The 25582-nt window shown below is 39.7% G+C and overlaps 1 protein-coding gene across 1 annotated transcript in view; it reads left to right on the plus strand.

Moving 5' to 3' along the window:
* NUP155 (nucleoporin 155kDa) overlaps positions 1-25582 on the plus strand; it is a 47946-nt gene that overhangs the window by 21786 nt on the left and 578 nt on the right. Inside the window, exons 14-34 of the mRNA XM_006761746.2 lie at positions 116-226; positions 584-678; positions 1474-1562; positions 2011-2073; positions 2754-2895; positions 4132-4198; positions 5210-5325; positions 7166-7263; positions 9618-9748; positions 10941-11132; positions 11816-11954; positions 12599-12734; positions 14084-14237; positions 14431-14535; positions 15284-15438; positions 17081-17210; positions 18093-18206; positions 19371-19491; positions 20160-20270; positions 22722-22858; positions 25498-25580. Coding sequence (XP_006761809.1) covers positions 116-226; positions 584-678; positions 1474-1562; positions 2011-2073; positions 2754-2895; positions 4132-4198; positions 5210-5325; positions 7166-7263; positions 9618-9748; positions 10941-11132; positions 11816-11954; positions 12599-12734; positions 14084-14237; positions 14431-14535; positions 15284-15438; positions 17081-17210; positions 18093-18206; positions 19371-19491; positions 20160-20270; positions 22722-22858; positions 25498-25580 — 2489 coding nt within the window. The remainder of the gene's footprint in view (positions 1-115; positions 227-583; positions 679-1473; positions 1563-2010; positions 2074-2753; positions 2896-4131; positions 4199-5209; positions 5326-7165; positions 7264-9617; positions 9749-10940; positions 11133-11815; positions 11955-12598; positions 12735-14083; positions 14238-14430; positions 14536-15283; positions 15439-17080; positions 17211-18092; positions 18207-19370; positions 19492-20159; positions 20271-22721; positions 22859-25497; positions 25581-25582) is intronic.

Consider the following 25582-nt stretch of genomic DNA (forward strand, 5'->3'; position numbering starts at 1 on the left):
ATTTTTGTTTGTTTCCTTGATTTTATTAAATAAGATAACAGGGTCCATTGTTATCAAACTTGGTAAATTTATTACCTATATTCATGTTCTTTTTATTTTTTTTTTAACTTCATAGGGGAGTCTTATGTTTCATAAACTTAGACCAGTAGATCAACTGAGGCATCTACTTGTGAGTAATGTGGGTGGAGATGGAGAAGAGATTGAAAGATTCTTTAAATTACATCAGGTAATTATTTGTACTTTTTTCTTTACTGTGATGATAATTTAAATAATGGAAAGATAGCTAATTTTTAATATGTCAGGACCAAAAATACTGTAATTAACAGGTAATCTTACCAATCTTTCTTTCTTTACATTGACCACTACATATGTACTGATATTTGGGAGCAGTTCTAATACGCTCTAAGTTTAAAACCAATACTTTTTTATTTCTCCTTTTTTATATCAATTGATTTCATTAAGTCAGCAAATATTTATTGAGACCTGCTGTACACTAGGCACAGATTTGAACACTGGGTACAGCATGAAGCAACACTTTTTACGTGTTATGTTTAATATACGGGAAGATACTCTTTTTATACAGGAGGACCAGGCTTGTGCAACTTGCCTTATCCTTGCTTGTTCCACCGCTGCCTGTGATAGAGAAGTATCAGCGTGGGCTGCTCGGGCTTTCTTCAGGTATATGTCAGCTTTCTCTTGTTCTTGGCCACTTTTTAAAATGGTTGCTGTATTGGTGAATGTGATGGTTTAAGGGCTTGCCAGACAGTTGAGTTACAAAAATTTGTTTGCACAAAGGTGAACCCTGGAAAGATTATAATGCTAATAGAAACAGCTAATTAATTAGCAGTTTGTACATTGTTACCCATTCTTCTGTCTGGTCTTCTTTTATACCTCTTCCTACCTTAGCTACTATCTCATCTCTCTTTTCTGTTTCCCCATTGAGTCACTTCTGCTACATAGGTCTTATTGGCACTGAGATTTTGAATCACTCTAAGGAAACTTGGTATCAAACAGATACTTTTATTTGGAAAACTTTTAGCTAAGGATAAGAATTTGAAATGTGACTTGTTTAAAAGAATTTTTTTAAAGGTCTGTCTAACTATAATCTAGTATGAAATCACAGTGCCGTGTCTCATTAAGTAAATTCTGTGCTCTGCTAACCTTTTATTAGAATTGCCAGTCCCTAGAATACTTCCTGATAGAATTTCAAGTCAACTTTTACTAAATAAGTATTTTTTTTAATTTATCTATGTATATACAGGGTGGGCAAAAGTAATACAAGAAAAACTCTGTACTCACAACTGTAAACCATCTTTTGCTCCACCCTGTATTTCACTGTAAACACAATACCTGTATATTAAAGTCTCTAGTGTTTGAAGCTCTATTTTGAAAGCTAAGCAGGCCTTACAACAATTCCAGCCTTTAAGGTGGACTGTTTCACTGGATAAAGTCAGTCTGTGTTGTTATCGACAGGTATGGCGGTGAAGCGCAAATGAGATTTCCAGCCACTCTCCCCACACCCAGTAATGTTGGTCCCATCTTGGGCTCTCCTGTCTATGCTAGTGAGTATGAAACACTGAAATGAAACTTCCCAATAGACTCAATTGTAGAACCTTTAATAAAACTTTTCATTATATTTTATTTGCTGCTACTGTATTGGTGAATAGTTATAAAGATATCTGACTCTTAAAAGTAATGGTATATTGAGTTCTTAATGTATATTAGGGAACAAAATAAGATGTGACCAAAAGTGTTTACAGAACTCATTTGTTATTTATTCAAAAGGAAGGAAATGAATGATTTAATAATAAGCAAACTCCCACCTCAATGTTTTCCAAAGTGGAGATGTTCAAAATCACTGGGAAATGAGTCGAGTCCCTAATTCTGGAGCACAGTATGAGTGGTGCCACTCCTCACTCTTAGTTTAGAAACAACTTCTGTGTGTAATTTTGAACAAATTCAAAAATTGGGGAGTTACTGTCTAAATCTTTATTTTCTTATTTACTCTAGGTTCTCCTTTTCCTGGTGGTGGTCAGTATCCAAACCCCTCCTTTTTGGGAACACCAGCTCAAGGTGCCTCTTTTCTTTAGATCACTACTACCAGTACTGTTCTTTATGAAGGGCTAGCATTCTGTCTTATCACTTATGCCCTTTCTGTCAAAATAATGTGACTTCCAAGAAGTGACATGCAGATCCTGGCTGGGTAGCTTAGTTGTTAGAGCGTCGTCCTGATTACGCCAAGGTTACAGTTTCTGTCTCTGGTCAGGGCATGTACAAGAATCAACCAGTGAATGCATAAAGAAGTGGAACAATGAATCAATTTCCCTTCACCCCCACCCCACCACACCCCACTTTCTCTTTCTGTCTTTCTAAAATCAATAAAATAAAAGAAATGACATCCAAACAACTATTGCATTTGGCTGCGAATGCCTTTACTTAGGAAATCTTGAACAGTACCCGATAGTACCTGGAAAGCCCCTTATTTGGGTACCAAGATTTAATTACCAGCCATGAAATCTGTGCAGTTAGTTTCACTTCCAGCATTAAGGAGCAGTGATGGCAAGCTGTCTGTCTTTCCATCCTGCAATGCCCAGATGGGAAAGCCTCTGTCAAGAGAAATCAAATATCTGTTTATTCCAGTATTTTTGAAAAATGCCTATTCTTACGGGTTTAGATAGAGCAGACTTGGGTTGTTGAGAATTCTGAATATTTATTGTTCGATGTTAAGGTCTGTTTTTCTTATGTGTGTTAAGGTGTACACCCTCCTGTCGTGTCTACCCCAGCTTCAGGGAACCCAGCCATTCAGGCCCCAAGTATGAGCTACATGGCTGGGCCAGAGGTTGTGTACTCCGGAAAGCACAATGGCATATACATTTACTTTGCTCGAATCATGGGGTAAGTTTCTCATGGAATACCTGACAGTTGCTCATCTTAGCCTAGTTTGTGTCATTGAATATTTTTTTTAATATATTTTATTGATTTTCTACAGAGAGGAAGGGAGAGAGAGAGAGAGCTAGAAACATCAATGAGAGAGAAACATCGATCAGCTGCCTCTTGCACATCTCCCACTGGGGATGTGCCCACAACCCAGATACATGCCCTTGGCCGGGATGGAACCTGGGACCCCTCAGTCCGCAGGCTGACGCTCTATCCACCGAGCCAAACCGGTTTTGGCGATATTTTTAATTCTATATTTGGGACTTCATTTATTCCTATTGTACCTAAAGTTTAATTCACTTGTCCATTAATAAGATTGTTCTCTATTATGCAACTCTTTTATTATCTAGCCATCTATTTTTCTATATTTGTTCATATATGTGTATATATATTCTACATAGCGTAACAAACCCCATAACTCTGAGACGTGTGCCTGCAAGTCAGCTAGATGGTTCTGGTCATGGCTAGGCTCACTCTTGGTTGTGCAACTGCCGTGAGGTTGAAGAGAGCTCTTTCCCCATTGGAAAGAAGTATCTCACAGCTTACGGTCACGTTTGTATGCTGGTCCGGAGTGGCCTCAGCTGGAGCAGCTGGGCTGTTCTCCCCGTGCCTCTCATCCTCCCCCAGGCAGCCAGGGATTTTCACATGTTGGTAGCCAGGTCCACGAGAGCAGAGACTTGCAGAGCCTCGTGCTGCCTCTGCTCAGCACCGGCCGGCCACCATTTCCACGTCATTTACTTGGCCGACCCAGGCAAACCCAGATTCAAAAGGTGGGGCATGGACCCTCATTATGAGAGCAGCATTGAAGTCAGACTAAAAAGGGGATAGGTATAGGGAGGGGTCAAGAATAACAGCCACTTTTGCAATCAGTCTACCATATTATCTAGTTAATATGTATTTTTCTTAGATTTGAGATGTACGCTTTCGTTACAGTGCAGAACCCCTTTATAAATTTGTTTTTGCATTATAAGCTTCCTTGTTTACAACTCATTATCCAGAGCCTTTTGACTTAGTTAAATAAGTTAGATATATCAGCTTTTTAAATTTTCCTGTTTTCATTCTTTCCAGATAACTTAGTACAATGTTAAATGAAACCATGACTACATTTTAATGAACACATAGAAGAAATTTACTACATATTGTAATTATTTTTATTCATCTGCAGCATAATTATGAAAACTTTTTTTGTTGCAGAAATATCTGGGATGCTAGTTTAGTTGTGGAAAGAGTATTCAAGAGTGGCAACAGAGAGATCACCGCAGTAAGTGTGGTCCATTGTTGGTATGTAACCAGGTTGTTATTGATGAGTGAGTGTCGTGTTGCACATTTCTTGGTGTGATACACAAGATGTAGTGGTTATTCTTTTACATTTGTGTCCTTGTCCAATAAACTGTCCAATCCCTGGGTTAAGTCTCTGCTCTAACCCTTATTAACAGATGAGTAAATTTCTTAGCATTTCAGAGCCTGATACCACTCTGTGAAATGAGAAAAATAATAAATCTCCCTCATGAGGTTTTTGTGAGGGTTAGAGTAAGTCCTACTCAATGTTGCTTAAAGCTACTATTTAAATACTTTGTTTATATATCCAGTCATGGACCCAGTACTAATTTCTGTGTACTTGTCTACATTCTAGATTACTTTGAGAAAGCATCTTATACAACTATGTATTACCATAAATTTGGGTAGTAAGATTTTTTTTGATGTGGAATATGAATGCAATTTATTTTAAACTTATTCTTTTTTAAATGAAAAGATATCAAATATCTTTTCGATTCTGATAATTTTTTTCAGTTCACATTTCTGAGAATGGCATGTACTTATAGTATATGATTCCATTTATATGAAGTTCTAGAACAGGCTAAACTAATCTCTAGTGATAGAAGTAAAAAAAAAAAGTAGTTGCCTGGGAGAGGGAATGAATAAGGGGGCATTAGGGAGATTTCCTGAGTGTTGGAAATGTTTTATACTGTAATCTGGCTGTGACTGTATTAAAATGCAAAAAGTTAATAAGATACTCACTTAAGATTTGAATGTTTTACTGAATGTAAATTATATCTCAATCAAACCAGAGTAGGAGGGGAGGAATGTGGTTCCTAGCCCTTGATTCTGGTCACCAACAGTGAATTGATATAAGAAATAATTTTACTGCTTATGAAGTTAGGGTACTTCAAGATTAAAGTTTACATTTGGTTATAGATATACAGTGTATGTTTTTCATATACTAGTATATGCCTTTTCAGTGTTTTAAACTTTTGAAAATTCTTTCTTACAGATTGAAAGTAGTGTTCCCTCCCAAATGCTGGAGTCAGTGCTGCTGGAACTAAAAGGCTTGCAAGAATTTCTAGACAGAAACTCCCAGTTTGCGGGAGGACCACTAGGAAATCCAAAGTAAGAATAAAAGGAATTTATTTATTCTTTTTTTCCTTTTCTTTTTTTCTCCTGAGGTATGATTCACATATTATAAATTCATCCCTCTATAATATACAGGTCATTGGTTTTTAGTGTGTAGTCATAAGGGTATGCAATCATCATCCACCACTATCTAAGATTCGAGAATATTTTCATCATGCCAGAAAGAAACCCTGTACCCATTAGTAGACACTCCCTGTCTTAGTCAGGCTGGAGTAACAAAAATCCCATGGGCTGGCTTATGCAGCTGACATTTGTTTTTCACGGTTCTTGGGCTGGAAGTCTGAGATTGGGGTGCCAGCACGTTCAGGTTCTGGTGAGGACCCACTTCCTGGTGTACAGGCAGCTGCCTTCTTGCTGTGTCCTTACATGGCAGAGAGAAAATGGGAGCAACACTCTGGTACCTTCGTATGGGGGTACCAATCTCATCATGGGGCTCCATTTTCATGATCTCATCTAAACCTCATTAGCTCCCAAGGCCCCACCTCCCAACACCATTACTTTTGGGATTAGGGCTTCAGTTTAGGAATTTGGTGGGATTCCAACATCTAGTCCATATCACGCCTCCCTTCCCTTCCCCCAGTCCCTGGCAGCCACTAATCTGGCTGTCTCTGGATCTGCCTCAGGCAGTAGTTGCTCCTTATATTGTCCGAGGTTTCCGGGTACTGTCAGTGAGCGAGGCAGCAGCAGGCTTGCTCTATCTCGGCCCCTGCTGTCAGTTGAGGTTTTTATTTAGTAACATTAACACCTTACAGTTTTTTGTGGTTTTTTTTAATATATTTTATTGATTTTTCACAGAGAGGAAGGGAGAGAGATAGAGAGTTGGAAACATTGATGAGAGAGAAACATCGATCAGCTGCCTCCTGCACATCTCCCACTGGGGATGTGCCCACAACCCAGGTACATGCCCTTGACCGGAATCGAACCCGGGACCTTTCAGTCCACAGGCCGATGCTCTATCCACTGAGCCAAACCGGCTTTGGCAACACCTTACAGTTTTATTATTTCAGTCCGTTGTAGGTGTTTCATGCAAAACTGTTCCGTATTTTGCCTCTTTGGGTTGCTCTTGAATCATTCTTACAATATTCTTTGGCAGCTTCTTTGCTTTCTAGAAGGAAAAGATCCTCCAGTCTCATTTGGTAAAATTCCTGCCCTAGACCTGTAGTTAGCCATTTCTGCAGGAAGCCCTGGTTTCTTGTAGCAGAGAAAGGTATTGGAGACTATAGCAAGGGCTCTTTACTGCTCCTGGTCAAGCTGTATATTGTTTAATTTTTATTTTTTAATAAAACAAAATTGTTGCACAGCCTGCGTGGCTCAGTGGTTGAGCATCAACCTATGATCCAGGAGGTCACGGTTCTATTCCCAGGCAAGGCACATGCCCGGGTTGCAGGCTCAATCCCCAGCCAGGGCATGCAGGAGGCAGCCGGTCAATGATTCTTTCTCATCATTGATGTTTCTGTCTTCCTCTCCCTCCCTCTTTTAAACACTTTCAGTTTAAAATATCATTGAGTTGCCAGTGCTATGTCACTAATCTACAGAGGAAAAGTATTTACATTTTCTAGTTCACTTACATGAAATATTCAGAAAGGACAAGTTCATAGACACAGCGGGTAAGACGAATGGTTGCTCAGGGTAGAGGTGGGAGAAGGGGGAAATGGGGATTGATGGTTAATCAGGGGTGTTCTAAAATTAGATGGTGGTGATAATTGGGCAGCCCTGTGAACTGTACGCTTTAAATTGCTGGATTATGTGGTGTATGCATTACATCTCGATAACGCTGTGAGAAACACAAACGCACATTCTGGAGTTTCTGTTTCAGTGCTGCAGCCAAAGTGCCGCAGAGGCTCATCGGATTCATGCGTCCTGAGAATGGGAACACCCAGCAGATGCAGCAGGAGCTGCAGAGGAAGTTTCATGGTAAGTTACTGCTTCTGCTCACTGAAATGTACACAACCCTAGTAAAGAGTTTTATCAGTTGAATAGAAAATAAAGATCTTGTTTGTGGTAACATATTTTTTATTAAAATATCAGTGTGATTGGGGAAAGTGGACAGTATGGATGTCATGTATTTTCATAACTTTCAGCCCATACATTTTTTCCCCATCCTCCAGAAAACATGATACACACCTTTTTTTATGAGTTTTTTAATTGTAAGATATATAAATTTACCATTTTAACTACTATTATGTGTATAATTGTGGCTTTTAATACATTCACATTGTGCAAACATCACCACTGTCCATTTGTTGTACTTTTTTCATCTTCCCAAACTGAAACTGAACCCCATGAAGCAGTAGCTCCCCACTTTACAGGGCCCCCAGCCCCTGACGATCAATCCTTTTTTTTTTTCTGTCCCTTGAATCTTACTACTCTGGGTCCCTCCTGCAAGTGGAATGATACAGTATTTATCCTTTTGTGATCGGCTTATTTCATTTAGCATAATGTCTTCAAAGTTTATTCATGTTGTTTCGCATGTTAGAATTCCCTTCTTTATTTAAAACAATAATATTCCAATGTGTATATACCACTTTTGTTTATCCAACCATCCTAGTGGATACTAGGATTGGTTTAACCTTTTGAGTACTGTGAACAGTCCTGCCATAAACATGGTATACAAACGTAAGTTTGAGTCCCTGCTTTCAGTTCTTTTGTAAAATGCCCAGATGTGGAATTGCTGGGTGATAAGGTAATTTATGTTTAGTTTTCTGAGGCACTGACATACTGTTCTCTATAGCAATGGCACCATTTTACATTTCCACCAGCAGGGCACCAAGGGTCCCAGCTTCTCTTCATTGCACCAGTTATTTTTCAGTTTTTAAAATAATATCCATCCTTATGGGTGTGAACTGGTATCACTGTGGTTTGATTTGATCAGTGACACTCTCTATAGAGTTAAAAATGGGAATCAAGCCCTGGCCGGCGTGGCTTGTTGGTCGGAGTATTGTCCCTGCACTGAAAGGTCCCAGGTTCGATTTTTCTGGTCAGGGCACATGCCTGGTCGGTGTGTATAGGAAGGCAACCTGTAGCTGTCTCTCACATTGATGTCTCTCTTCCTCCCTCCCCTCTCTCTAAAATCAATAAGTTTGTCCTTGGGTAAGGATTTTTTTAAAAAGTGAATCAGGTTTTTGGTTATGTTTTTATCTATTTAATAGTAATAACTAAAGAAAGAGTAAGGCAATTAAAAAGTTTGCATTATCATCAATTATTCCAGATTTGAATTGGAGAAATAATAAATTATTGCTTAAATTTTGAGCCAATTATTATATTTGCTCATGAAGACCCAGCTGTTACACCCCGAGGTACTTTCTTTCCTTCGTGCTGGCCCTTGTTTTCTGTTCACTATTTTGTCAGTTCTTTTTTCAGTACTTGAATAAGGCCTTCAGCCTGACAGTGCACGCATTCTGCTAAGGATTTACACAAACAGGAACATTCAGATTGCTGGTGATAATCACGGAAATGACCACTTCGTAGAGCATTTGGTCATACCTAGTAAAAGCTGAGAAAGCCTATACACTCACAGCCAGCCGTTTCCCTTGTAGGGTGTACATCCTGGAACAGTCTACCAGACTTTTTTTATCACAATAAAAAATACGTTTTACATTATGACCCAGGTGATTAAAAGCAAACACACGCAACTGAAACAAATTTTAGGAAAAAACTCTACCTGTTTCACACTCTAAATTTTCCCCTTTTTATTACATTTCCTCTTTAAGAAAAAATTAAAACCTATATTGACTAACTAAATTGATTTTATGACTCATCAATGCTTCCTAGTCCAGGTCTAAGAAACTCATTCCTAGCAAAACCTCACTGCAGTTTCCCGAGACCTTTTCTAAGGGTATTTATTACTATAGTTTTAGTAAGAAAACTGGAAAAAATACAAATATATGTTAGGTGGACAATGGACCTAATTGTAGCCTCTTTACATGATAGAACACTCAGCAATTAAAATAAACATGCTAGATTTATATTTATTGCTATGGCTAGCTTGCAAAAATAGAACTGATGGAAAAAGCTATGGTGTAAATAAATTATTTAAAAACAACAATGCTGTTATTGTTTATGTGTACACACACAAATGCACATGTATATAATAGAGGATAAGAACATGAAATCAACTTGTGCTCATGGTTGCCTGAGATGGGGGAGGGAGAAGAACAATGAGGATTTCACCTTAATAGTTGTTTCTATTTGAGGTAAAGTGTTGTTGTACTTGAAATAAAACAACCTATGTCGTTTGAAAAAACTTTTTTAATTGTATTTGTAATTAGAGGCTCAAGTGAGTGAAAAGATTTCACTTCAGGCGATCCAGCAATTGGTCCGAAAATCATACCAAGCTCTGGCTTTGTGGAAACTTCTTTGTGAACATCAGTTCACGGTAATTGTAGGTGAACTGCAGAAGGTAGGGTGTTTTTGTTCCTGCAAGACCATACCGTTAATCCTCTGCTCGGTTTGTTTTCTTTGGAGTGAGCTTTAATCTTACACTTTGGTTTGGTGGGGGTCATTTCAGAAGCATTTAGGTTATGATAAAGTTAGTATGTCATAGGAAGATTGCACTAAAGATCGAGGGATTCACTTTGTCAGAGCCTCTGTTTTTTTGTTTGTTTTTATACATTTTTTGATTTCAGAGAAGAAGGGAGAGGGGGAGAGAGAGATGGAAACATCAATGATGAGAGAGAACCAGCCATTGATTGGCTGCCTCCTGCAAGCCCTACCCTGGGGATCAAGCCCGCAATCGGGCATGTGCCCTGACCAGGAATTGAACCATGACCTCCTGGTTCATAGGTTGATGCTCAACCATTGAGCCACACCAGCCAGGCAATATCTGACATTTTTCATATCAAAATAATTTTCTCTTATGCTTCAAAGTCATTCCCCTAGTTCTTTTCAATAAAGTCCAAAGTGTTGTTTTGTTTGGTGCTTTTATTTCTTTTAAATACATTCTTTTAAAAAAAACACACCCTTAAGATAATTATGAAAACTTTTCCATACCAGGTAGAGTAAGTTCTGTTGGGAGGTAAAAAGAAGTATCAACCCTCGCCAGATGGCTCTGCTGGTTGGAGTGTCATCCCAAAGGTCTGGGGTTTAATTCCTGTCGGGCACGTGTGAGAGACAAATCACTAAACAATAATTTATTATAGTAAAAATTACCTCAACAATTTGGAACTCATTTTTAACAAGCAGATTTGTTGAAAAGGAGATTAAACTCCAACACTAGAAAGCCTTGAATAATAGAATGCTAACTTGTTTAGGAAAAAGACGTAAGCCTAAGTTTTTTGATGTCGCTAATTGACCATTTTTCCTGGTCATGACTGAAGCCAGGAGACCTGGCTCTGGCTCTGGCTGTAGCTCTGCGGGGTTTACTTTCCTCGTTGGTAAAGTGAGCGTTTCGGACTGTGGGTTCTTTCTCAGTTCTGTATGGTTCTATGATAATTTCAAAAATGTGTTAGTTTGTATAGTTTTTGTGTATTGTCTCTTTTGAATTATGAAGTCCGTCAACGTTTTGGTTAAATTATTAAAGAAATTTGATTCTGTGAGGAAATATGATATTCCTGTGTAGTGGATAGAAAAAAGGATTCTTTTTATGCTCCTAGGAATTTCAGGAGCAGTTGAAAATCACCACCTTTAAAGATCTGGTCATCCGGGACAAAGAGCTGACCGGGGCATTAATTGCTTCTCTGATCAACTGCTACATCAGAGACAACGCTGCCGTGGACGGCATCAGCTCACACCTGCAGGACATCTGCCCCCTTCTGTACAGCACCGACGACGCAGTCTGTTCTAAGGTGGGAGGCCTGGGTACCTGTTTCAGTGCTTCCTACAGAAGAGGCTCCCCAGTGTGATGAACAGCACGCTAGAATTGGAATCAGGAACCGCCTTCTATCGCCTAATTCATACCTTTGATAGGTCTCTGAACCTCTCCTGGCCTCAGAATCCTCATCTGTGTAAGAAAGGGGTTGGAATACCTGGTTTCTTAAAGTCCATATATTTAAGTTTTTCATAAAGAATCTTTGATGGTATTTCTAGGCCATATTTTAAAAAACGATGGTTACATATGCCCCTCCTTAGAAATTAAGGAAATTCTCTAAAACCTAAAGTTAGTCTGTAATGAATCAGAGTTAATTGGGCAATTTTTATTGATCCTTTCCTACAGGTGGAAGTAATTTAAAAAATCAGTACCGTGTGGACTGCCTGCTGACCAAAAAATGTATTGACTAGACAAGAGATTTACCAGAAAAAAAGGCTATCTTGCTTAACATATTTGTCAGAGGAATTAAGAATAGCTAGGATTTTTTTGGTCAAAAACTTTTCTGCCTAAAATTAAGAAGAAGTAAGTTTTTAGAGTTGTTTTTATTATTGATTATAATAAACCAGATGTAAATTTAGACATAGACTAAAACTCATGTTGACAGCATCATCTATATGCTTGATGTGATATCTTTTTAAGTTCTTGTCATTTCTCCTTCAGGCAAATGAGCTTCTCCAACATTCCCGACAAGTTCAAAATAAGATTGAAAAGGAAAGAATGTTAAGGGAATCACTAAAGGAGTATCAGAAAATCAGCAATCAAGTGGACCTTCCTAATGTCTGTGCTCAGTACAGACAAGGTGAGAAACGCACTGCTCTTCCCACCTTACCTGGGGATAGGTCTTGTCTTCCTTCAGCTCGTTGGCCCAGGGATGGCAGGAAGTTCGTTCCTTGTGTCTCAGTTTGTGGTGGCTGCACTGGCCCCTGAAAAAGCTATAGTTTCTTTTATATCTTCGGATATGTAACTTTTTAACATCGGTGTTTCAGTCCCTGTCCAGTTACACTACTATCTGTATAAGGTTGCTTTCTGGGCTACATTTAATTTTAAGAGGCTTAAAAGTTTTGATTAATTCTTAAAATATCACCTTCCTACTCTCTTTAAAATTTACTTAAAAAGTAAATCTAACATAAAAGTAGTAACTCTTAGCCAGGGGTATTGTTTTAAATCCCAGGATTTTTTTCAACAAGAAACTGAAACTCTCTGGTTGGATCTTTTAAATACAAAGATTTTTTTCCAGTGAAGAAAATATACTTATAGCTGCCTTTTAGGAATGGTACAGCCTTATTCTTTGACAGACTCTTCAGAAATCTTTTGTATGATATTGTCACGAGGGTGACTAATGTATAATAGAAACAAAATGATCTTGGTCAGTATTTGTATAAGGGAGCTGAGAAAAACGTGTCCAGCCTAACGTGCCCCGTCTTGCCCGTTTCTTCCCGTCAGTGCGCTTCTATGAGGGTGTGGTGGAGCTCTCTCTCACTGCCGCCGAGAAGAAGGACCCGCAGGGCCTCGGGCTGCACTTCTACAAGCACGGAGAGCCAGAGGAGGACCTCCTGGGGCTCCAGGCTTTCCAAGAAAGGCGCGTCTTAGTACCTGCGAACGTTTGACTGATAGTATTGGGGAAACAGTATTCCAACTACCACCCTTATAAAACTCAACTATACTTTCACTTTATTCATTTAATTTATTTGTGTATTATGCTTTCACTTTAAAATTACTTCTTTTTTTTTTTAATATATTTTATTGATTTTTTACAGAGAGGAAGGGAGAGAGATAGAGAGTTAGAAACATCGATGAGAGAGATACATCGATCAGCTGCCTCCTGCACATCTACTGGGGATGTGCCCGCAACCCAGGTACATGCCCTCGACCGGAATCGAACCTGGGACCTTTCAGTCCGCAGGCCGACGCTCTATCCACTGAGCCAAACCGGTTTCGGCTAAAATGACTTCTTTTATCAGAGGTCTGAATCAGGAGTATAATTCCTTGTTTAGGGGTAAAATTTTAGTCCGGTAAAAATTCCTAGGAATTTATAAATGTTTTATTCTGTGGTTCTTCTGAGACTCTATTAGTGTCCATTTTAAACGAGATAACTTGCTTGGGAACAAAACTGGCTTCTTCCCCAACCCCATTTCTGATTCTGAGTGAAGTATTTTATTTCGTAAAAGATGATTTTTAAATGTTCACAAATTAGTAGAGACTGTTAAAAGAAAAAAGTGTATGTCCATAAAGGAAATACATATTCTGTCTAAGACATGGTTTTTGTTAATACATTCATTTTTATGATTTTACCCTTTTATGTTCAACCAAGTGCTTCTCAAACCTATTGAAAAAGTATATGAGCCCTAGCCGGTTTGGCTCAGTGGATAGAGCATCGACCTGTGGACTGAAGGATCCTGGATTTGATTCTGGTCAAGGCCACATGCCCAGGTTGTGGGCCCAGTGGGGAGCATGCAGGAGGCAGCCAATCAATGATTCTCTGTCATCATTGATGTTTCTGTCTCTCTCTGCCTCTCCTTTCCTCTCTGTAATGATTAAAAATATGTTTAAAAAAAGAAAAAGTATATGATTTCTATTAATTTTAATTTCAAATATATGCATATATTTATTCTCCAAAATAGTCTTTCAATCCTTGTGTGTACTTAAAATTAAAGAAGAGCCGAAAACCGGTTTGGCTCAGTGGATAGAGCGTTGGCCTACGGACTGAAAGGTCCCAGGTTCGCTTCCGGTCAAGGGCATGTACCTGGGTTGCGGGCTCATCCCCAGTGGGAGATGTGCAGGAGGCGGCTGATCGATGTTTCTCTCTCATCGATGTTTCTAACTCTCTCTCTCCCTTCCTCTCTGTAAAAAATCAATAAAATATATTTTAAAAAAATTAAAGAAGATAAATCAGTTACTGTGTAATTAATGGAATGGCTCCTTTTTCAGATTGAACAGCTACAAGTGCATTACCGATACCCTGCAGGAGCTGGTGAATCAGAGCAAGGCTGCCCCCCAGTCCCCCAGCGTGCCCAAGAAGCCGGGGCCTCCGGTGCTGTCCTCTGACCCCAACATGCTGAGCAACGAAGAAGCAGGGCACCACGTAAGGGACACAGCATTTTCATTGCGAGAACATGTGTGTTTAGTTCCTGAGTGGTAGCACTAGCCTGACCATCCTGGGAAAGGTGGTGACTCTCAGAACATGGAAGGACTCTTGATTTCTTACCAGGGGTTAAGCTCAGGGTTCATGGTGTCCAGAGCCTTGATCGTGCTGATTTTTTCTTTCTTTCTTTTAGTTTGAACAAATGCTTAAATTGTGTCAACGATCCAAAGATGAGCTCTTTAGTATTGCCCTTTATAATTGGCTAATCCAAGCTGACCTTACAGATAAGCTGCTACAGGTAAAAATGGTTTTTTATTCCAATATTATTAATTTCCCAGTGGGTAAAGTAGACCATAGCTCCGATTTTCTTGTGGGATGGAAATCACTGGATTGTGAATTAGGAGACATAACCTTTCTTTTAGCTCTACCGTTAAGTCGCTATGATATCACACCCTAAGTCTGTGCTTCTCATTCTGTAAAATGAATACATGGCATTTCATCATTTCAAGGATGCCTTTTAGCTCAGAATCTGAACTCAGTAGCTGTGTTCTCAGGGATTATTAGGGGACTTATAATTGGCCACTGCTGGTTTGGCTCAGTGGATAGAGCACTGATCTGCGGACTGAAGGGTCCCGGATTCGATTCTGGTCAAGGGCACATGCCTGATTGCAGGTTCGATCCCCAATAGGGGGCGAGCAGGAGGCAGCCAATCAATGATTCTCTCTCATCATTGATGTTTCTATCTCTTCCTCTCCCTCTCTGAAATCAATAAAAATATATTTTAAAGATTTATAATTGGATTACAGTAAATTCTTTTTATCAGCCTAAGTAACTATCACAACAACTCTTTCATGAACTGTGATAAAACAAAAAATAATTTATAATGCGAAAAATTCACCCTCTCTTTTATCTGTTGTTGGGTTATAATTTTGCTTATGTATTCATAAAATAAGGAACACCTGTTGTTATCTTTAAATGTTATATTTACTACATAAAGAGCAAGTGGGTGATGAGAAAATGTCTCTGGGTTACTGTACAATTTCCAGTTCACGTCCCCGTTTCTGGAGCCACATCTCTCCCGAATGGCCAAAGTTGATCAAAACAAAGTCCGTTACATGGATTTGCTCTGGAGGTACTACGAGAAGAACAGGAGTTTCAGCAATGCTGCGCGTGTCCTGTCGAAGCTGGCTGACATGCACAGGTATGGCAGTAGCCTCACTGTGAAGCATGGTTGTAACCCAGCTCTGTCTAGTTACATTTAGATTTCCTAGTTTAAAGAAAACTTCATTCAGGTTATACATCTATAGAATTTGTATGCTTTTATTTGAATTTATCTAAAGTTTTCCCTTTACCTAAGACCTTTTCTGTTTAACTGTCGTCTAAATTCTCTAAAGTATGTCTTTGGATTCTTCCTACCAATGAGTTAATTATTATTATTCTTAATTAAAAGGACAAAAACTACTTCTTAAAGTGGTTAAATGTTTTACCAGTTCCAGACTAATTTTCTGTACTCTGACATTGAGTTAAGTTACTGAAAAGGTCTGGGATACTGTTGTCCGGCTGTGTGGTTGAGCGTCGATCCATGAACCAGGAGGTCATGATTCTATTCCTGGTCAGGGCACATGCCTGGGTTACTAGCTCGGTCCTGAGCAGGGGGCATGCAAGAGGCAGTCAGGGCCGATCAATGAGTTTCTCTCATCATTGGTGTTTCTCTCCCTCTCCCTGTTATTCTCTAAAAGCAATAAAAATACATATATTTAAAATCCTATTAAGAAAGCATTGGGGTTTCTAATTAAATTATTATATCAAAAGACAATGTAATAAAATTGTGTGTATGTGTGTGAAGTAAATGTATAATTAGAGAATTTCTGAATGTTTTGTAACAAAAAATTAATCACTGTTTTAACAGGGAAAATATTAAAATTCAAGGAAGGGATATAGAAAAGACAAGGGGGCAAGTGGAAGGAGATGAGGTTGTAAGAGTCAGAAAAGGCTTTTGAAGGGTTTAAAAAAGCATGTGACGTCTGTTCTTTGTTTTTAAGTGGTCACTCTAGCTCTATAGAAGATTAAATGAGTCTTGGCCATGTTAAGGCAATGAAGTGAAGACTATGAGGAGCAAAAAAGGATATATATGTGTGTGTGTGTGTGTAATATATATATATATTTTAATCCTTGCCCCAGGATATGTTTATTGATTTTAGAGAGAAATAGTGATTGGTTCCCTCCTGTACTTGCCCCAACCTGGGATCCAGCCTGCAACCTGGGTATGGCCCCGACTGGAAATTGAACCCGCCACCTTTTGGTGTGCAGGACGATGCTCCAACCACCTTACCCACCTGGCCCGGGCATAAGGGATATTCTTAATTGAATTCTAGAAGAATTCAAGTTTTGCTATCCTGAACTGAAGTTTCAAAATAGGAAGTTACTTCTTCAGATACAAACATAAATATTTATTTGTTGCCTTCAGTTGTAGATCTCTCTTATTAGAAATCCTCTAATAATTTTTTTCAAATTTCAGATTGCGTTTTATGTCCATGTGGTCTAAAATAGTACATCAGACTAATGCAGCCGTGGGCAAACTACGGCCCGCGGGCCAGATCCGGCCCATTTGAAATGAATAAAACTAAAAAAAAAGACCGTACCCTTTTATGTAATGATGTTTACTTTGAATTTATATTAGTTCACACAAACACTCCATCCATGCTTTTGTTCCGGCCCTCCGGTCCAGTTTAAGAACCCATTGTGGCCCTCGAGTCAAAAAGTTTGCCCACCCCTGGACTAATGTGTTTGTATTTTGAAACCTTAAGAATTCACATAAATAAATATCAGTGTTTTTCCCCCAGCACAGAAATTTCACTCCAGCAGCGACTAGAGTACATTGCTCGAGCCATTCTTAGTGCCAAAAGCTCCACTGCCATCTCCTCCACAGCTGCCGATGGGGAATTCCTTCATGAAATGGAAGAGAAAATGGAGGTAAGTGAGGAAGACGGTGCAGCTTTGTCCGCACTGAACAGCATAGTCACATGTTACTCACTCCCTTCCCCTAGCTTGCAATAGGTCTGTAGGAGTCAGTATTATTAATTTTAGTTTCTTCTGCCTTTATTTTTCATTTATTTTCATACCAAGGTGTAAATTATAAAAGATTTTAATGACACAGCATTTGGGTCATAGGATTTTGCTATCATTTAAAACTTTTCTCTGTGGCACTTCTAAAGGTTTTTTTCCCAACGATTCCAACATGAAGCAGATTATATCACATTCGCCATTTATTCTGGAAGCTAAAAAGTGGGTACATGGAGTAGAGTAGGCTGAACGGCCTTAACTAAGAGACCCCAACTGTATAATGGTCCTAAGACAAACGCTTATTTCTCAGTCACAAAAATCCAGAGTGGGTTTTTCTGGTTGACAGGTAGGTGGCTTGCTTCCTGGTTGATTTTGGGATCCAAGTTCTATTCTCTACTATTACCTGCGGCTTTACCTTTTCTTCAGTCAGAGGGAGGAAGGGAAGAAAGCATGCAGGAAGCACATTCACTCTCTTAAAAACCTCGGCTCTGACATGACATGCTTCATTTTCACTGGCGTCCTTCGCAGGGAACTGAGGCTCATGTTCAGACCTCCTTGCGAGGAGGCTGGGAGGTCTGGCTACAGTTCTGGGAGAGCAGTGTGGGTGGGCAGTAAAGACTGTGAAATCTTTCATGTGGAAGATTTTAGTAGAGCTGCTAGTCTGTTATGGTAGAAGTCTTCATTAATACAGTAACGTTATCACATGAAGTCAGGTACTAGGAGTCATTTCTTTGAGTTCCTGTTGATTTTTCGTAATGAAATCAATACTTCCTTTTTTTCGAACCGAACTAGGTTGCTAGGATCCAACTCCAGGTACAAGACACACTACAAAGGCAGTACTCCCATCATTCTTCTGTACAGGATGCAATTTCTCAGCTGGATTCTGAGCTAATGGACATAACTAAGGTAATGAAAAAGCCAGTGAAATCCCTGTAGCAGTCAAGCAGCAGCCACCTAACACCTACACCTTCCTTGCTTCTTCTGCGTTGTGTGTTTTGTCCCATGGGGAAGGGGAACCTCCCCCCACAGAGTAAGATAAGCCCTCCTCGGCAGCATGTCCCTGGGCAGATCACTGCTGTGGTGTTTGACTTGGAGAAAGAGCCGAGTTCCTTTCCCAGGCCAGTAACTGTAAAGAATCTGTCGGCGTCGAGGGGCTTGGGTAAAACTCGAGCCTGGTCTGTTATTGCCTCGCTTCTTGTCTTGAACAAGAAGCATCTTTGTTTATCTCCCCAAGCCTCTCTGTGTCTTCTAGAGGTCCTTTCCTCATTTACTCTTGGACATGGCTTCAGCACCCTTAAGCACCCTGAGATTTGCCAGTGTTTCTGCAAACCTTGTTTTAGAGAACACTAATTCTAAAAGAAAAGTTGCCCTGATTGTTTTGGCTCAGTGGATAGAGTGTCAGCCTGTGGACTGGAGGGTCCCGGGTTCAATTCCGGCCAAGGGCACATGCCCGGGTTGTGGGCTTGATCCTCAGTAGGGGGCATGCAGGAGGCAGCCGATCAATGATTCTCTGTCACCATTGATGTTTCTCTCTCTCTCCCTCTCCCTTCCTCTCTGAAATAAATAAAGAAATATATTGATTTAGCCCTAACCAGTTTGGCTCAGTGGATAGAGCTTCAGCCTGCGGACTGAAAGGTCCCAGATTCAATTTAAGTCAAGGGCATGTACCTTGGTTGCGAGCACATCCCCAGTAGGAGGTGTGTAGGAGGCAGCTGATCAATGTATGTCTCTCATCAATGTTTCTAACTCTCCATCCCTCTCCCTTCCTCTCTGTAAAAAATCAATAAAATACATTAAAAAAAGAAATATGTTAATTAAAAAAAGTCATTATGACCTCTTCCAGCCAATAAAAAATGCACACGTGCTGAATCTATTTGGATGTACTTGCTATTCATTCACCACTTCTAACCCATAGCTATGACGAGCTATACATCATCATATTTTTAGTTCATATTTTAGGAACTTCATATAAAAGCTATGGTTGTTTTGAACTATCAAGTAGTTTTCCACTATTAATTTCTGGACCCTGACCTCTGATTGGATGTATAATGTTGACATTTTCTCCTACAGCTTTATGGGGAATTTGCTGACCCGTTTAAACTTGCAGAGTGTAAACTTGCAATAATTCATTGTGCCGGTTATTCAGACCCTATATTGGTGCAGACACTTTGGCAAGATATCATAGAGAAAGGTAAGTGTGCGCTTGTAGGTGCATGTAGCATACATTACTTAGTGACTTGGTAGAGGGACACAGGCTGCTAGTGGCTCAGGTGGGCAGGGCTCAGGCAACTTGTATGTGCTAAACAGAGCGAGCATGGAGGGAACCTGGACATGGGGGAGGGTGGTCCTCTAGAGCAGTGGTTCTCAACCTTCCTAATGCCGCGACCCTTTAATACAGTTCCTCATGTTGTGGTGACCCCCAATTTCATTGTTACAAATTGAACATGATTAAAGCATAGTGATTAATCACAAAAACAATATGTAATTATATATGTGTTTTCCGATGGTCTTAGGCCACCCCTGTGGAAGGGTCATTCAACCCCCAAAGGGGTCGTGACCCACAGGTTGAGAACCGCTGCTCTAGAGAATGATCCCAGTGAACATTGGGGAGGACTCTCAGTGTCATTTCAGGTTTGTGCTGCTTAGTGAGCGAGACTAGGACACTTCTCTCAGAATCTGCTTGCCACTGCCCTGAGAAGAGGAGAGTATATCAGAAACTGACAGAGTACAGGATCTGCTCATTATATTACGCGAATGTCAGTTCTAGGGTTTTTTATTCCTTGAAACAATGCAATAGCCAGATTGAACACTTCACAGTAAAAGTCATTTGGTTTCTAAGGACATGTCTCTCTCTTCCAGAACTGAACGAAAGTGTGGCCCTGAGCTATTCCGATCGGATGCACGCCCTTAGTCTGAAGATGGTCCTCCTTGGCAAAATGTACGCGGGCACACCTCGCTTCTTCCCGTTAGGTGAGCAGGAGCCGCGGGCGCTGGCCTGGGTCTTTCTTTTCTTTCGATGGTTTTCTTCATTGACGTGGAAAAATAATTATCTTTAGAGTGAAATTGCATTTTGTTGATGTTTAGTTGAGCAGTTTACTTCTACTTCTAAAAGAAAGCCCTCCACAGAACGGCGGGGTTTGTTGATGAATAGCTTGGTGTGGGACTTCCTTTGACTGACCTTCCAAGTGTATATATCTATCTTGGATAGTGTTGGTTAACAGACCATCCGGATAATATTGTTTAAATGGCTGGTGTTTTTGTGATTGATTCAACTCTTGTTATATTGAGGGCATATTTTTCTTTAAAATAGTGGGTAGTTGTTTTAAAAATGTAATATGCTAAATATAATCATGATGTAGGTGGCCGTAACTGTTACGAATCATTTGTCAACCTGTTGTATTTCTTCAGCTGTAAAACAATAGAATCAATAAATTTATCCTCACCTGAGGATATTTTTTCACTGATCTTTAGAGAGAGTGGAAGGGAGGGAGAGAGATAGAGAGAAACATGGATGTGAAAGAGACACATCAATTGATTGCCTCCCACTCACACCCTAACCGAGGCCCAGGATCGAATCTGCAACCGAAGTATGTGCCCTTGACTTGGAATCAAACCCGCAACCTTTCAGTCTGGGGGCCAGCTCTAATCACTGAGCGAAACCTGCCAGGGCAACCATCTCTGATTTAGTGCCTTTAGGCATGGTAAGAAAGAAAACCATTATAAGCATACCCTTATTTCTTATAAGTATAGTGCTACCTGCTCTAACATTTCATTGATTAGAAAAAGAAAAAATAGCCCTGGCCGGTTTGGCTCAGCGGATAGAGTGTCGGCCTGCGGACTCAAGGGTCCCGGTTCGATTCCAATCAAGGGCATGTACCTTGGTTGCGGGCACATCCCCAGTGTGGGGGTGTGCAGGAGACAGCTGGTCAATGTTTCTCTCTCATCGATGTTTCTGACTCTCTATCCCTCTCCCTTCCTACCTGTAAAAAATCAATAAAATATATTAAAAAAAAAAAGAACAGGTTCATCAGCCTTTAAAAAAAAAAAGAAAAGAAAAAAATATATATATAGTAAGTATATGAAACTTGACAATTTTAATATTAAAAGGCCACATTCTGCACAATTCCTCTTGAGGGTGTTTCTGCTTTGACTCCGTTTTTAATTTCGGGCTCTGTAAAGTGCAGGGTGGAGGAGGCCCTCCTTTTTCTGTCCAATGGCAAACGGGCTCCACGCTGGAACAGGATTGGAGTTTTTAGAATTTTTATTCCCGTCCGAAATCTGTGGTAAATTCTAGGGAGACACAAGGCCAGCGGCACCTTTTCAGTGACTCTCACCCATCGATACTCACATTGGTAGGGCTCAGGTTTCAGGTATCATGATAGGTATTTGAATGTTACTGTTATGTCTTATGATATGACAGGCAGTAAAAAGTGAAAATGGGTTAGCACATTAAAACAATCAAAGTAAATAACTTGTGAGTTGGGGAGATGCATTTTAAAAACATATTTAATATTTCTGAAGTAGGATGCAGTAGCCTTTCTTTTCTGAAAAGCTGTTAAATCGAGGATATTTCATTAATATGTTAAAGAAATGTCAACAGTAGGTTCTCTCCAATAGTGGGGTTGTGAATGGTCTCTATTTTGTTGTACCTTCCATTATTTTCCAAATTTACTAAATGTACTTTTTTCTTAATAACTTCACAGTGTATAATTCAATGGTTACAGCGTATTCAGAGTTTTGTAACTATCACCACAATTAAACCTAGATCATTTTCATCACCCTAAAAAGAAACCGTGTAGCAGCTACTTCTTACTTCTTCAGCCCTAGGCAACCACTAATCTGCTTTCCATCTCTACAGACTTGCTTATTCTAGTAAAGGTCTTTTAGTACAAAATTTTTTTTTGAAATTTGATTTTTAAAGGATTTCCCCTTATAAACTGCTCTTTCGTAAATAAGGCCTACTTTATTTTTTAAAATAAATCTTGATTGTTGAAAGTAACACATATGTCCCCTTTTTCCCTCCATTGACCCCCTCCAGCTTGCCTCCGCCCCCACTCCAGGCCCTCACCACCCATTGTCTGTGTCCACAGGCCATGCGTATATGCACACACGGTCCTTGGTTGATTACCGCCTGCCCACTCACCCTCCCCTCCAAGGTTCCGCACTCTGTTCCCTGCTTCCATGTCTCTGGGTTGGCCTACTTTTTAAAATCAAGAGTTAACAATCCTACAACAATACAAAAGTAATTATGTGACATGAAGCTTGTGATAACTAACCTTATTGTAGTAAATATTTTACATTATATATGTATTAAATCAAATGGTGGCATTGTGCACCTTAACCTCCACGTGGTTATATGTCACATCTCCTAAAGCTGGGGCAAGAGTTAACCATCCTGATCTGATCTTTTTTCCTCCCCAGACTTTATTGTGCAGTTCTTAGAGCAGCAAGTTTGTACTTTGAACTGGGATGTGGGTTTTGTGATACAGACAATGAATGAAATTGGAGTGCCCTTACCTCGGCTGCTGGACGTCTATGATCACTTGTTCAAGTCACGGGTAAGGAAAATATGAAGTAAAATCATTTAAAGTTCAGTAACTTTTTCTAGATATAGGAGTGGCGTCTTCTGATTGCATGTGTATAAGTCTCTCATAATCTAATACATCAGAAATTTCTTCATTGGTTTAGTATCAGAAATTATCATAATTCATACTTTTAAAACCAATGAGAGTGACTTTGCTATATATCATGATAAAAACTAAATATTTTTTTAATACTAACATAATAAATTCTTTGCTCTTGGAATAGGCTGAACACATTACATTGAGAATCATCATGTACTTAAGGAAATAACTGAGATGTGGGGCTTGGGGTGCAGACTTTTCCTCCAGGGGGTTCTTGTCCTCATGAAGTTTGAAGAATAAACTCGTGGACAAAAAGGCTTCTTTAATAAAAAATGTAGAAGTTTATTGGAAGCAGATACAAGCTCTCTCTGGGCATGGGTGTCTCCAAAGGGGCCCCCATGGAGAGAGACCCCCTCAGTGGGAAAAACCTGCTCTCTCTCTCTAATGGGAAACTCAGAAAATCCTGCCTCATGTCCCTTTGTCTCCAGTTAATATATGCTGCAGTTCTTTGTTTGAATTGACCTTTTTATTGGTCTCTTACCTTAATTTGGGATGCCCCTGCTTTCCTCATTGGTCATTCTGCTACATGGTATTAGTTTCAAAGCTCAAAGCCCACGTGGCGCCCCCCATATTCTCTCCCCCTTATCTTGCTGGTTGGAGTTGCCTTAGATCTCCCAGCTGCTCAGGCCAGAGATACCCCTGTCTGTCTTTGGTTTATGGCTGTTTTAATTGCTCAGACCAGAACTACCCCATCTGTCCTTGGTTTATGGCTGTTTTAATTGCTCAGGCCAGAAATGTTTCCATCTGCCTGGACCCCCTCTTCCTGTGGCTTTTCTCTGTCCTCTGTACAAGTAAAATAAGCACCCTGGCGTCTTCAAGTCTCCATCTTGTCTTCCTCTCCCATGGACCCTCCTCATTCCCTAACCCTTCCTAGTTAAGCTACCTAGCTAACCCTTTCAGCTCTATTAACTGAAACCTCATCTAAAATACTAGGGCTTAAAGGGCCTTCTCACTGATTAGACCAGTGATTTTCAACCTTTTTCATCTCATTGGCACGCAAAACGAATTTTTAAAATTCATCAGCACATCAAAAAATATTTTTTACCAATCTGATAATTTTTATTGTTTTATAAAAAATAATCATAGTACTTACCTACCCTTTTGCTCCAACATTACTTCTTAAAAAAAATTTTAATATGTTTTTATTGAATTCAGAGAGGAAAGGAGAGGAAGAGAGAGATAGAAACATCAATGATGAGAATCGTTGATCGGCTGCCTCTTTTATAACCCCCAGTAGGGATTGAGCCTGCAACCCATCCATGTACCCTGACTGGGAATAGAAACATGACCTCTTGGTTCATAGATCAACGCTCAACCACCAGTGGGGTCAAAGTGACTTTTTAAAAAAATCAGGTGCCTATACTTGTATATAAAGATTTCTGGTTCCAAGAATTAACCAATCAGATGCAACCTTATTATGCAACATGATCAATAAAATGAAACTCTATTATGACCTATATAGTTATGGTTCAAGACAGGGCATACACCAGATGGCTATTGTGTTGACTGTTGTCATTTTTTTTTGTTTGACAGTCTAAGGGAAAAGAGGTCAGTGCCCCTGACTAAATAGCATTGTGACACATGGTTTGAAAATCAGTTATTAGACTATACCTTGTAATTTTTGTCCTATGATAAAAGATCCAAATAAAACGTTGTGAACTAGATCATGTCTTTTATAGTAGCATCATAAAAATGTCCATATGCTTTAGAAGGTATTTGTGTATCTCATTTAAGCCTCACAATGAATGTGTGATAGAAATGAGCAAGAAGTATTATCCCCTTTTCTACTGCATCTGACAAGGGCAGAAATCCTATATAATAAAAACATAATATGCAAATTATCCCCTCCACCAGGAGTTTGAAGAGGGGGTGGGGCTGGCTGGGGGAAGGGAGGGAGGCCCAGGCTGGTGGTAACGGAGGCAGGCAGCTGGGGAAGGTTGTACCTGGCCGGCAGCCACTAGGAACCCTACCAGTGCATGAATTTCATGCACTGGGCCTCTAGTGTTAAATAATCTGCTCAACTCACATGGCTAGTTAACAGGTAAAGCCAGAACTAGAACTAAGATTCTTTGACTACTAATTTAGTCTCTCATTTACAATAATCAGACTAAGTCTGCATAGGTCAAAGTAAAAGTGGTGTCACAGATGCTAGGAAGAGATGGTTGTTTCTCTCACCTCTGGTTCCTAAACAGGACATTTACTAGTACACGCTCTACAGAGTAGACTGATACATCCGATATTCCTCGAAATAACATCATAGTGCAGTTTTCAATATTGTTCAAATGTTAATCATAACCAGAAAGTAGTTTAGTAACCACATGATTTGCCTTGGACTCTGATGGCTGTTTTAACTACCAGTGCAGTTTTCAATATTGTTCAAATGTTTATCATAACCAGAAAGTAGTTTAGTAACCACATTTGCCTTGGACTCTGATGGCTGTTTTAACTACCATAAATGGTTGAGCAGTTGACACAGTTTGCTTTATAACTCACAATTTATATTTTCTATATAGGATCCATTCTGGAACAGAATGAAGAAGCCACTGCACCTTTTGGATTGTTTACATGTACTATTGACCAGATATGTTGAGAATCCTA

Source organism: Myotis davidii, unplaced genomic scaffold (genome assembly GCF_000327345.1).
Source record: "Myotis davidii unplaced genomic scaffold, ASM32734v1 scaffold496, whole genome shotgun sequence".
Lineage (NCBI taxonomy): Eukaryota > Metazoa > Chordata > Mammalia > Chiroptera > Vespertilionidae > Myotis > Myotis davidii.